The sequence below is a fragment of the Artemia franciscana genome, chromosome 10 (genome assembly GCF_032884065.1).
Source record: "Artemia franciscana chromosome 10, ASM3288406v1, whole genome shotgun sequence".
NCBI lineage: Eukaryota > Metazoa > Arthropoda > Branchiopoda > Anostraca > Artemiidae > Artemia > Artemia franciscana.
In genome coordinates, this window is record NC_088872.1 from 33,218,208 (window position 1) to 33,232,657 (window position 14,450).

Genomic DNA, 14,450 nt, shown 5'->3' on the forward strand with positions numbered 1-14,450 from the left:
TTAATTCAGGTCTGAAATTTCGGAAGAGTAATTTTTACTAGGTAGTAACGAAATAGTGAGGATGCGTGGAATGTTCCAGAACAGATGGATACAAAATGGTACAGTTTAAAATTTGATAAGTTAGAAGATGGCTGGAATCATTTTAGGAAAATAGTTTATAGAGGAATAAGGTACCATTGAGTACCTTATTCCTAAGGATGTACCACAGATAAATGCACAACATTCTTAGCGATCAACGAGGAAAAATATGCTCAAGTTTTTTAATAATACCAACATTCTTAGCTAGTTCACTACTTACTCATGCAATATGATCTTTAAAACTCAGAAACTCATCAACAATCACTCCGAGATAACGAGAATTATTACTACATTAAATTTTCTGAATAAAAAAAAATCCATATTCCTTAAACATAGAAAATAATTTCTACTTCTTCTATATATCATAAACAAAATTTATTATAATGCTATTTCGATTGGTTTTACCAAATCCACTTGTGTGTCAGAATACTCTGACACACAAGTCCTGTGCTTATGGATTATGAGCCTATATTTGTCTCAACTATTAGAAAAGCTCAATTGAAAGTCCTATTCTAGTATAGTACACCGAACAATATGTTAGTGATTAGTGCTATGTACGAGAATAACATTCTGTGGTTAAGTGAGCGAGGAGGCGAGGCTAGTAGCTCGTTCGATGTTGGCAGGAGTTAAACAGGGCTATGTATTTCCCCTTTTAAATAGACTGTTTAGATGAATATTATCCCACTTATCACAGCAAAGATTGTGCAGCAAGGAAAGATTTGATTAAATTGAAGTTAAGTGGGTTGAATTAGGAGTAAATGATGATGAAAAGGTGATGTTAAGTTCCAAAAAAATTGGCCAAATGCATTGCTTAAAAAACCTGTGCAGTATTATTAAAGATGGTAGATGTAGTTGGATGTAAAAAGCGAAATTGCTAAGGAACAGTGGGTTTTTTCTTTTAGGTAAGTACAAGTCTGGAATAATAGGAAGATAAGTCTTAGTATTAAGATGAGGATAAATAAAAGCCGCGCTAACTAGAGTTGCTATATATTGCTTTAAAACGTGGACGTCTAAAAAACCAAAAAAAAACTTATACTAGATGTTTATTTTTCCAAAGAAAAAGCCGAAGGTCCTCGAATGGGCTGAGAAACGTTTGCAAGGAAAGTTGAAAGGAAGGATGAATTTCATGTTAGGGAATAAATAATTTAACTCTTCACAGGGTGGTCTGGAGAAGGAGAGTACACATCTGTGTTTGCCTTTGGCCACTTGGCAGAGCGATGAACTATTAATAGTGGTAGTACCCAAAAGCTACAAATAAGAGTAACTCTTTCTTTCCACAAAGTTTGATTAGGATCCGACGACTCTTTCTCGTAAATGTGTTGATTATGAGAATTTAGGAACCCCCTTGCTTGCCCTTACACTGGTTTGATTGGGACCAGACTCCAAAAAAACACAATCAGGATATTAACTCCCACTTTCCAATAAGTTATGTTGAGATCCAATTCGCCTTATTGAGAATTTCGAAATGAAAAGAAATTAAGAGTCTCTTTTTTTCCTTCCTTAGAGAAGTTGGATCATGTGGGTCCTACATATGTGACATTAGCTTTTACATCTGTCCAAGTTTTACCAATATCCAAGAGTCCCCTCTGGCAAATATCCTAATTACAAGAACCAAGGTGTCCCCACTTCTTCCACTAGAGGTTGAATTGTGCCTGGAAAACCACAAGGCTAAAAATAGGATACTTATTTCTCCATCAAGCTTGGCTAGGATCCAACATCTTCTTTTCATAGATGCTACCCCCCCACCCCACGTAGGTTAGAAAGGGCCCGAGTTTCCCTCTAAGTTTGGTTTGAGACCTGACTGTGTCTTTTTAAGAATCTCGCGGTGATAAGAATTTAGGGCCCTCTTTCTCCTCTTCCAGAGAGGTTAGATCAGGTACCAATTACAATTTAACTAATTTTGGTTGAGTCCGACAAACTTTGGTTGAGATCTTCTGGCAGATGTCGCGGTGTCAAGAATTTACGACCCCCCATAAAAGGGAAATAAGCACTCAGTTTGTACCACCTTTTTGAGACCATGAAGATGTTGGGATTACATACACTTACCAGAGAATGGATATAAGGTGTTCGAGTCCCCAAAAGTACAACTAGGATAGTAGCTTTTATTTACCATTAAATTTAAACACAATCTGACAGCCCCCTCTGGTAGATTTATAAACGACAATGAGCCAAAACCCCATCTTGTCCCCTTACCTACGAGTTGGATTGGAAGCTAAAGGTGTTTTAGTCTACTTCGGGGCCTGTGCATTACAGGCTTATAAAATTCAATCAAAATACAAATTTCACCTATAAAAAAGAAATCGGAATTCAAGATTTCCAGATTGGCATTTTCAGAACCGTTTCCAAGAAATCTAGAAGAGGAACATAATTTTATATTTTGAAAAGATAATACCATGTTCTACGTGAATCCGACGATACGCAATGTCTAAGAAGGTTACTTTCAGAGCTAGGACAGTTTCACTTTTCCCCTGTACAAACTGTGTTGTATGCTAGCAAGAAACGATTGCTAATTTTCCCGGAAAATCGCTGGAGATTTTGCAAACTTCAGGGGAACTTTTCCTCCCGATTTCCCAACCCCTATTACGGAGAAAGGTTTTGTATTTTCATTTTACTATTTACTGAGCTAAAGACCGCATATGATCATAAAGAGAAAAGATTTGTAGATTTGATGCGATATTGGAATAAACGTGGAATTTAATTCCAATGAACTGACAACATTGACATAATTGGTAGTAGTTGTCTCATGCAAAACGTTTATCTTGGGTTTCAACAGGGACAAAAAAGGTTTTAGGGGTTAGGGGAATTTGTCTAGGATTATCAAGTGTTTTTTTTTGCTTTTATCAGTTACTTATTAAGGAAAGCATTTTAGAGTGTAACAAATATAGCCTGCAAGCAGCTGAAAGTTAGCAGTTGAATACTGATTCATAGTTGTTTGTGCTCTTTTTAAGTGCTTATTTCCCGGTAAAGCTAAAGTCAGTTCTTTGTTTTCCGGTTAGGGTCTCTTTGGATCTTTAGTCGGGGCAGCTAGTTGCTAATTTCTGTACGCTAGAAATTTAAAGTTAACTATAATTGGGCATGCTGATTACTAATTTTAGTCTTCAGGAAATCCATTAAGAAATGTACATGGCATGGGGTTACTTCCATATATATAGGGTAATCAATTGGATCCGTAACTTGGCGGAGCCGCTATGTTGTGATAACAAATGTCAATACTATAGATGGAAAAAGACTTTGGGCCAATATTCGTTGATCCATGGTTTTTCTGTCTCTTCAAAAGTATCCATGGCTGCTCTAACCGTGGAAAAAACAGCGAGCAAATTTCCCAGAGATCCCAACTCTCGAAACAAATTTTTTAAGTTTTTCAATTCTGAAAATTATTGAATTAATACAGCTTCAAGGGCTTTTCTAGCGGAGGGAAGAAAAAAGACACATTTTATTCGAGAGTTCTACTTTCCTTACAGAATTAAAAATTAAGATAACAGGTCTCACAAATTCTAAGACGTCTAAAGCTTCCATTACCGCTCTAGCTTAACGAAAAGTTTTTCAAGGGAGCCTCCCAGAACGAAGCTGGCCTTCAATTTAGTGTGAAAGTAAGCAATAATCCTACTAATAACCCATTCTACCTTCAGAGATCTGCCTTATTTATGAAATTACCCTAGTAAGTGGTGGGGTGATGGGTTTAAGAATTGTTCAATTTTTTAAGAAAGCAATAAAATACTTTAGACATGTGCTTTCTACCATACTGAGCAATCGTGGAAGGAGAGACATGAGATTTGATCACTAAAAGGTCGTCAAAACGTCGCTTAACGTTCTGATTTGTAGAAAAATTGATCACACTGATCGCCTCATCTTTACTCTTGGAACATAAGAACGTTCGCTGAACGTCACATAACGTCGCGTCAAAAATAAGTAACATGATGTTGTTGATAAATAAGAGTCGATAAATTAAAGCTGTAATTGAGGCCCAAACTATGCTGAAAATTCCTAGAAAGGGAAACGAAAATTTGATCACAAGAGCGTCGTCAGAACGCCGTTCTTACGGTAGTGTTTTAGCCGGTGGCTAAGAATAAGAAAACACCGAAATCGGTAGGATAAAATGAAGAAACCCTCGGAAAGTATGGAATCCTGGAAGTAGAGACAAACAAATGGATCACTAAAACGTTGCCAAAAACGTCGTTTAACGTTGTGAATCGTTAGAAAAATTCCAGCACAGTAGCGCAAAGAGATCTTGAAAGGGAAAAATGCTGCGGATCACAATGATTGTCTCATTCTTATATCTTAAGATCTGAAAATAAGATTATCTAGTCTAAAGATTTTAACAGCGCTAGAAATTCTTGAATGGGAAAAAAACGAGCTACTAATTGTACTGAGCGTCTCATGCCGAATCAGCACTCAACCACTGGGCATTTTCCAGGTCATTTGACGTAGTATTAGAAACCATAAACGAGGATGACAGACGTCTTTTCCCCTAAAAAATAGCAAAGTTGTCAGAAGGTCGGATTAGGCTATGTAACATACTGACGACGTAATACCGTAATGCGCATTTTTTTTTTTTATATATGAGAAGTAGGGCATCGACAACGAAAAACTAGGTCCACGAAATAATATTTCATTCGAGAACGCTGTGTGTACCAAAAACGTCAGTTTTGTAACAAATACTTTTCATAGTGTACAAGAAAACTATTCGATAAATGAATCAGTGTTTTTATTATCGATTAAACTGATTTTCACTCTTTGATGCTTACAACAGGTTCACTCTTCTTTGCCAAGGGTTTAATTTGGCAAACAGGGAGAACTTTCGAACGTCGAGATAAAAAAAAATTGTAAATTTTTATTACACGTGAACACTTTCTGTTATATTTGTATATGGCGGTACACGACAGAATTGTACTTTTCAACAAATTTTTTAAGCAATTCCACTTGGAAAGCCAGGCCAGGTATTTGTTTTGTGAAGAAAAATTAGTGAAAGTACTGAAAGGATCAAAAAATAATAAGGGTTCAGGTGCTGATAATGTGGTAAATGAGATTTTTTTAAATATGGTGGTTGTGAGGTTAGACATAAGTTACTGAAGATTATGAATTTTGTTTTTGGAAAAGGGGAAGCACCTATCGATTTTAGGAGAACTCTAATAAGAAACCCTCCATAAGAAAGGTGATAAGAGTGACTGTGGTATTATATTATACCACAATTATAGAGGTATTAGAGGTATACTACAATTATAGAGATATTAGTCTGGTTTCTGTAGGAAGCAAATTACTTTGTATAATGATACTTATTAGACTTATAGGTGCTGTAGATTAAGTTTTTAGAGAAGAACAGTGTGGTTTTAGGAAGGGTACAGGATGCGTCAAGCAAATTTTCACTGTTAGATTAGTAATTGAGAAGTGCCCGAGTCATCAAACGCCTTTAGTCCTTAGTTTTTTAGATTATGAGCATGTGTTTGATTCAGCTGATAGAAAAGCTTTTGCGAAGGTCCTATCCTTGTATATACCAGATAAGTACATTAAAGTGATTAGTGATATGTACGAGAATAACATTGCTGCGGTTATCGTGGGAAATGAGGTTAGTGGCAGGTTTCGTATTAAATCAGGAGTTCGGAGCAGGATTTCGACAGCAAAGACAATGGGACTACACGGAATCAAATGGGGAAGTAAAGCTCTTCTAGATTTAAATTATGTTGATGATTTAAGCGTCCTAGATGAAAATGTTACCAAAATAAAATAGCTTTTAGAGGCTTTGCGAATTTGGGGTGCAAGAATAGGTTTAAAAATTAATGTCAAGAACACTAAGTCGCTAAGAACAAGAATAAATGAGGGTGGAAAGGTGATATTGAGTAACGAGAAGATCGATCAAGTGGATTAGTCCTAGGCCAGACAGGTTTTTGCGAGCGAACCTAAAATCGTAATTCTGTTTTTTTTTTAATGCAATGGAGCTTGTTGAGTAGATGTTCCGGTCATAAAAAACCACGCTTGAAATTTTCCAATGATTCTCAGTGTAATACAACAATTCGACGATATTTTTTGTGAATTTTCGCCTACTTTCTGGGATTTTTCAGCACATTTGAGACCTCATCTACGATTTAAATCAACGACTCTCGTTTTTCAGTAAAATACTTTTTTTCAGAAACACGACCTTGTGTAACGTTTAGACGACTAAATGACCTCCTACGCAAACTGAAATTATTATTATGACGTGTTTGGAGCATGTCCGGTTTTTAAGCTTAATTAATGGCGGTGACATTTAAAGCGCAGCTAAGTTTTTCGGAACCATAATCAATCAAAGCTTTCTTAAGAATATAAGAGTTACATATTCGTCTTAGGTTTTTGATGACAGTATTTTAAAAAGAAAATAAAAAGAAAAAAATTTAAAGGAGTAAATTGGCTTGGACAGGGAGAAGGGATTGCCTCATTTCAAGTAGTGATGAGCATGGCAAAGCCTTTTGGAAAAATAGATAATGTTAATATTTGTATTCTTACTATCTCAAGTTTTTGTCTAAGCCTTTACATTACATGAGAAACCTGCAGGGGAAGGATTTTAGCCAGTTTTGAGTTTGAGGGCAACTTTCATTTTCCATTTTAAAACAAACAAAGGGTATCGAAGCATAAATAACCCTGAAATTAAAAACCAGCAAAGTAGAAAAACTTGCTGTATTTCCGCTGTTAATGCTAACTTACTTTGAATATATGATTATCATGGCTGCGTCGGTAGCTGCAACCTAGGAAAGGACTCACCACGGCCTAAAGTAAACGAAAATTAAAAAAAATATTGAAAAAACTGGCTAGTCGGAAAAAAATTGCCATTTGTAGCTGATTTATGAATTTTAACTATTATCTTGATCTTGATTAGTCTTAATAGTAAAATGTTAATTGAAAACAAATCTAAATGATTTTTAGAAAATAGCCTTATAACCTTCATAAATGGTCTCAGATCGAAAAAAAATCCACCACTGAAATCATCAGGACTGAAAACCCTGTACAGAAAACTTACAATCCCCTGGTTTGAACAACAGGGGAAATAACTTTTTTGAAAGGGTAGTAATGATGTGTCTTTTCTTTTTTCTTTCTTTTCCCCCCTTCTTAACTATTAATGGGGCACTTGAACATCATAGAGAGCTGTTTAAGGACTGTTTTGAAAGGGAATTGTTGTATCTAGTGCCTTTTGTAGATGGCAAAGCATAATTTAAAATTAAGACATGTTTTTTTCTCTTTTTTTGCAAAAACTGTATTTTCGTATCTAAGATGATGTTATATTGGATATGATGTCATATTTGAGTGACTCTGCCATATGATTCCCTGGGGTTCGTCGTACTATATCAAGCTAAGAGAAAGTCGAAGACTCTTTCCTAGTGTGACATGTCTTTAAATAAAGACTAATATAATTGGTGAGAAAAATGAAGTGACAAACAAGAAGATGCGATTCTGTACATAGTAAGGATTTTGTTACTTTTAGTGAGAGATAAAACTGTAAATAACCTGATAGGCTATTAAAAATATCTAAGAAAAAGCGCATTTATTTTGAGCCGAATAAAACTTTTCTTAGACTTAGTACCTTTTAAACAGCCGATACTGTCGGGAGAAAAGAAGTGATTTGAATTCGTTGGGTATTCTGAGCAATTTTGGAACAAAGCTCACCTTTGAATTATTTTCCTAGTTACGGTAAAGTCAACTTGACGATATTTAAATTCGAAGTTTCTTTTGAGCTCCCAGAGACATTACCGTAAGAGTGTACTAGCAGAATGGGACGTCCCCATATTAGAAATCAAAATAATAACTCTACTTTGTAGTGCTTACTAGCTGAAAAATTCTATCCTCAGGCTCTGACATCTTCAGTAAACAAGTCCCCTAGCTTTTGTTGTGATATCTCAAGTAAGCAATTGACTTACATTTTGTATCGAAATATCTTGATGGACCGACATGTCCCCAATACCAAAGGCAAAATTTCCATTCTTATCCAATATGACACAGTAAGTAGCTGTCGGTTTTCCATGAATAGGCAAAAAACCTTCTTTGACCTACAAAGAAACATTGACACCGTATAGGGACCAATTACTCTTTCTAAAATCTAACAAACAGAAAAAACAAGAGATTCAATTAATTTGATCAATTACTTTTTTGAGTTTCAGTGACTCAAATAAAACCAAGTAATAACATTTACATTACTTTTATATTCAGAACTCACTAAGTTCCTTGCTTAAACTCAGTAAGGAGCCGTGAAACATGGATAAGTGTGTATAGGCTAGATTGTTTAGGCTGTATTTTAAATTGCTACATAATACAGGTAGCAAAAACGAAAAAAAAATTTGTGGGGGGGGGGGGCTGGTTGCCATCCAATCACTTTTGACTCAAAAAGGGCACTGAAACTTTGAATTTTTTATCAAATGAGCTTGTTTCAATGTTTGTACGACCACTTTTTCCACACAAATTGGGCGAGAATAAAGTAGATTTAAAATAAAACCTTGTAGCATAATGGCTCTTTATTTTGAGTTATTATGTTTCTGTAAGGGGGGGGAATGAGGTTTTGTTTCCCAAGCACCAGTTATGTTCACCCCACCATTAGGAGGGATTGTTGATGTTTACTTGTAACTAGAATTATAGAACAGTTCTATACACCACCCAGCGGCAAAGGAATACTTTTCTACTTAAATATTATTTCATAAAGACATATTTAGGGTATTACACTGATTGAAATATTTCAGCATTCAGTCTTATGGCTCCCAACTCTTGATTTTGTTATTGACAGAGGTAAGCCCCCAGGAAAATTTGTAGTATTGCTTTTGAAAACCATTTCACTTGCATCCAATTCACTAAGTTGATAAATTTATCTTTTGAATCTGGGGTGTTTCCAGATCCCCCTAAATGTCCTAGAGTTATAGTTCTTTACAAAAGAAGCTTTCGAAATGACCCATCTCGAGACCTATTTTGCTCTCGTCAGTTTTTGACAAAGTGATTGAAAAGGCCCTTTAAGCTTTCTTGAGGCTAAAGAGTTGTTCCATGATTTCAACTTTGATTTTCGGGCTAAACATTTTACTGAACATCCGTGTGTTTTTCTTTTACTTGATTTTGTTCGCTTTCTTCTCAATTTAGATCTACCTCCAGTTGCTTTGTTTTTAGATATTCGGAAGGCTTTTGGTTCTTCGACACGTCACATTCTCCTTGGAAAACTTTCTCTCTTAGGTGTATGGTCAAATGCTTATTCTTGGTTCTCTTTATATCTGTCAGCAAGTGTTATCTCGAATGGGGAATCTTTCAAGAATTCCTTCTACGTGGTGCGTTCGGTTCGACTTTAATCCGGTAACCGCAAGTTTAAAGGTTTAGAATCTGCTACCAGCTCCGACGAGAGGTAGTCATTCGTTCGGGACTTAAAAAAAAAAAATCCGTCTTTCGGAAGAGCTTAATTTATAGGGTAAAAATGAAAATTTAAGTCTAATAGTAAATTACAAACTTTTTATTTATTCTTATTATTGTTAATAAATTGATGGTATATTTTAATGATTATAATTATGTTTCGACATTATGAAGATGGAGTTGTTGGCTGGGGGTTGGCCTATGCTGGTCAGATTCACATTATTTTGAAGATGTGCGTGGTCCTAAATTTATTAGTAATTTAAATTACTGATTATTTTACGATTAATTTAACTTTGTTTACCCTTTTTCCCTATTTTCCTGGCCATAGAGTCTTTTGAGGGGGAGGGGGATGTACTTTTCTGTTTATTTTCTAATAATTTATTGTTGGATAAATGAACTCTGAACCCTTATTATGCCCTATATGGGTATTGAATAGACTAATACAAAACAAACGATCATTACGGTCGCTGTAGGTGTTTGACAAAAACCTATCACAGATATGTGTTTGTCATACATATAGAGTCCTTCACTGGTGTCTGTAGAGAAGGTTCTGTCCACATGCAGGTGTTATTACATGCCATTTAATATAGCTCATTTTCAAAATAAAGTATAATTATCCAAAATGAACTTTCGACTTTTCAATAACAGTGGATCTTTATAAAATTAAGACTTAATTTCAAACTTAAAATGAGTAGATTTCAGATTATATAAGACGTTAAACCTAAAACGACCAGAAAATACTGCGACAAATGTGGAAATGAAACATAAAATGAACCGAAACAACACCATTGAGATCTAATTAGAGCAAAACATGTTTTGATGGTTTTTCTTTTTTTTTATTAGGAGGCTAGACTATTTAAATACTGCTCAAACTTTCCACTTCCAAAGCTTTAACAGTTTTCTCATTTTTTAAGATATAAGAGCTTAGTCATGGTTTGGTGCAAAAATATTTGAAGTCCAGATTAAGTGCAAAAAAAGCTGGACACAAAAAGTGAGCCAAGGATCTCTCTGTCATTCTCTCTCCCCTCTCATCGTCATCTTTTTAGTGAAAAGGTTAGAATATTACACATTGCTTGAATCAGCATAACTTAGAAATTTTAATTCCGTAGTATTGAAGAATCAAAGTGGATCATTGATCACTACCAGTTTCTTGTTCCTCCTACTGCCAACTTTTAGCAGAAATCTAATTATGTTGCAACTTGCTTGAACAAAAATCTCGAAAAGATATTCAAGTTAAATGAGTGAGGCAGGGCTTCCACTTTTTGGTTTCAATTTTCCCTATTTTTATATCAATTTTCCTTAAAATTCCTTGTTTTTAGATGTGATTTTTCCTCCCCTATTTTTCTCCTTAGAAAAAAGAGATATTTTGCCGAAGATTTCCAACAATCTACAAGAAAAACGTAACCTAGAATCAAAGACTTCAGATAATGATATACATAAAACCTTTTACACTATCGAGATCACATACAAAAGTTCAAGTAAGTGTCGTCTCCAGCACTTCATCGCACGTAGCGCTTGCTTTCATCTTGAAGCCAGCAACAGCTTTCGGTATGCTGACAGTCGATGAAGTTTTATCTTCGTTTTTCAACCAGTAACTCACTCGAATAAGTGAGACTAGTGTGACGTTCTCGAAACTATTTCAGAGGTCTGTTCTGATTAATTTCAGGAGACTAAACAAACGCTCAGCTGGTAAATTACTAAAGAGTAACGAAAAGATCAGTTATATGCACTTCCACAATTCTGGGTACTTGATTTAACCACTGCGAGTCTTCAGACTAAGTATCTTCATCCAGTGCTGCTCAACTAACAGGTCTTCAAGTTGGGCATCTTCCAAATGAAGCTCAGTGACATTGGTCATTGTCTAAGATCTCCACGCTACGTCCGTTTTTTGGACGAAAAGTCAACTGTTATAACAGGAAATCTTGCAAATAGTGGCCTTAGAGATTTTGGCTTCAAATTTCTTGCATTTTTTGGTTGAACCAATGCCAAAATTGCATTAATTTTCGTCTTCAAACTTGAAACGGTCTTGAATCTGCTTAATTAGGACTATATAATAATTTTGACAAGAATGGTAAAAGAGATCAATATTATCCCTTGGCTCTTGAGCATCTACGAGTTCTTGCGTTGTCAACTTACGTTGTCAACTACGAGTTCTTGCTTTGTCAACTTACTTTGTAATGTTGACAAGATAAGGTCATTGGTTATAGTTGGGTCGTCAAACGTGGTTTCTATAAAATAATGAATAAGAGCAACCCGGTGCTCAATAAGCCTCATTATGCGGGCCTGAAGGGAAAACCGACGGGCCTGTCCTGGTGCAAGAATTGGGAGTACTTTGCATTCAAAGAACTTCTGAAATTTGGCGTACTTATCTCGCCTGGAAGCACTCCTGGAAAAGTGGGCATAGATATTTCGTGCCAAGACTTCTAGTGTCTTGGGAAGTGACAAGCATGCATAGGATGAACATAAGTGGATAAGATGTCACGAGCATTTCACATTCAAAATATGAGGCACAATGGCTTTCAGAGATTAGCATTGAAGCAGATTTATTGGTTCCAAACATGAAGTTAGTAGTATCTGCACAAAATGCAACAATATTTTGCTAGGGAATCGAGCTTTTTCAACGACTTGTTTGATGCAGTTAGTCAGACCCTCAGCTGATCCATCACTACACTTAACCATATCCAATGCTTCAACATGAACTTTTAGATCTTTCTCTCTAAAAAATATTACAATGATTAATTTTTTCAGCCTTTTGTTTGAAAAAAAAAAAAATCAAACTGTCCCTGAAAATCCTTACTTTATCCTAGATTTCCCTTTGTCCCTATGTTCAAAATAAATGTCCCTAAAAGAAGTGATTTCTCCCTAAAATAGGGTAATTTCGCTAAAAGTAGAAGCCCTGGAATGAGCGGACCAAAGTAGCCCCATGGCATGTCTAAAGTTCACGTACCAATCCCACAAGTAACTTTTGATTAAAAAGAAGTCATGCGGAATTTGGTTTGATCCTCAATTTATCCCCATACCATGTTACACAAGCGCTAAGACAAGAGAGCATAATCTCAGAATCTGAAGTTAATTAAAGTTCTATTTAAGCAACATATCACTTAATGTGATGAAGTGTGGCGAACAGGAGAATCAATCATGAAGGAATTTTCCATTTATCAAATTCTCAAAGCGTTACCAGTTCAAGCGACTCCGTTAGATTGACAAACGAATCAATCATTGTCCCTTTAAGATTTCTATTTGTGCTATTATGCTGAAAAAGACACTCTTCATATGTTCAAATAATTCTTCCTTGCTTTTTATGTGAGATTGTAAAAACTTTGCTGGGAAACTTCAGAATTTTCTTAAAATGTTTTGGGAGGAGGGGGGGGGGGGCAAGCGATTGTCCTTTTTAAGATTACGATTTTAAATTTGTTCGTGTAATATTTTTAAAATTATTGTTACAGAAGCCTGATGTGTGGAAAGTGGGAAAAAATTCGTTTGATTTTTAAGGGAAGCGTGAAGAATTAAGGGATTTGGGAAAACAATTTTTTGAGTAGATGACGGGGAAGTGCTGCGAATGAAAAGTTTGTTGAGAAACTCATGTTTTAATATTATTATAAATCTGGCCTGGTTTATTCGTGTTTGCATGACCCACCGTAACGGTGTTATATGATGATTCTGGTTATATTAGTGTATTATAATAGCGTATTTTCTTCTTCTAATTGTTTTGTCAAGTTATTTAATTGGCTCTTTTAATTGTTTTTGTGTGTTGTTTTTCTTTCCTTTTTTGTGTGTCAGATATCCTGCGGTTTATTTTTGCCTCAAATATACTGTACTATAGTATTCGATGGAAGAGGTTGTCGGAAGAAACTTACGAACAGGATTCATTTCGATTAAAAATTGGAGAGCTTTGGGCCCTTTTTAAGGGTCAAAAGCTATCGGGGGTAAACTAACTCCCTTCTCATCCCTTTTTATGCTACCAGAACCATCATGGACTCAAATCATCATGGCCCCCCTGATATTGAATTAAAGTTTTGAGATAGCCATTTTATTCAGAAGCGCCGAAAGCTCAAAAGCCCCAGGGGCTATGATAATTACACATTGTTCAGAGATAAATTTTACTATGAAACACGGTGTTCGTTCTTGGTTATCTGATCAGCTAGGAGCTCTTAGAAATTGTTTACTAAGCAAAGATTCCCATTGTTTTCAAAGGGTATATTCTGGAAACGGCACACATACCTAAATAAATCTAAAGATGCTGGCTGGTCGCACCCGATTTTTCTAATTATCCACATTATCTTGGGAAGGGCTTGAATGATCAAATGAAACTTTTAGCAATTGTTGAAAGGGGAGGGTGTCAAGCGGACATCAACTTTTGACTTGTAAAAGGGGGCAGAGATGAACAGAAAACACCATGTGGATCTGGGTCATCGAAATAGTGGTCAAGTATGATTATAAAACTCGAGCAATTCGAAATCAAAGTGGGATTTGCTCAATGTTTTCCAAAGGAACTCTCTACGGATAGTTTTAGGCACCCACACGACTGACCGTACGTCAAACAACGAGCTGTACGGACCCTATTGTTGTATTCTACTTTCTATAATTGTAGTAAAAGAGAGATTGAGATGGCTAGGCCACATTTTACGGATGAAGAATGACAAATTATTAAAGATTGCTCTTCTCGGCCATTAATCCGGGGTCAAACAAAAATCAGTTGTCCTCGGATAGGGTAGGAAGAGTTCCTAAGGAAGGACTGAAAAGAAATTTGAGAGTCATGGTATGGGGTAGAGATTAAGCTTTGAATGGGTTGCAGCGGAGGAGGAACGTGCGCAACTATGTTGGATTCAGAAGGCTTGGTGCTGTAGTCATTTATTAGTAGTAGTAGTGATAGCAGATTAGTATTGAGCAGTTTAGTGTTATGGGTTTCATTTGTTGATTGATAGTTTGGCATTATTTCTGATAGTTTGACATTATTATATGATTTTATTTCTGCCAGTCTTATGTTTAAATGTGACGACTTACTTTTTTTGATAAACTACTTTTTT

General features: G+C 35.7%; 1 protein-coding gene across 4 annotated transcripts in view; it reads right to left on the reverse strand.

Moving 5' to 3' along the window:
- LOC136032096 (uncharacterized) overlaps positions 1 to 14,450 on the reverse strand; it is a 438,713-nt gene that overhangs the window by 67,954 nt on the left and 356,309 nt on the right. For all 4 annotated transcript variants that reach the window (XM_065712239.1, XM_065712241.1, XM_065712240.1 and 1 more), the window contains one exon: positions 7,962 to 8,090. In XM_065712239.1, coding sequence (XP_065568311.1) covers positions 7,962 to 8,090 — 129 coding nt within the window. The remainder of the gene's footprint in view (positions 1 to 7,961; positions 8,091 to 14,450) is intronic.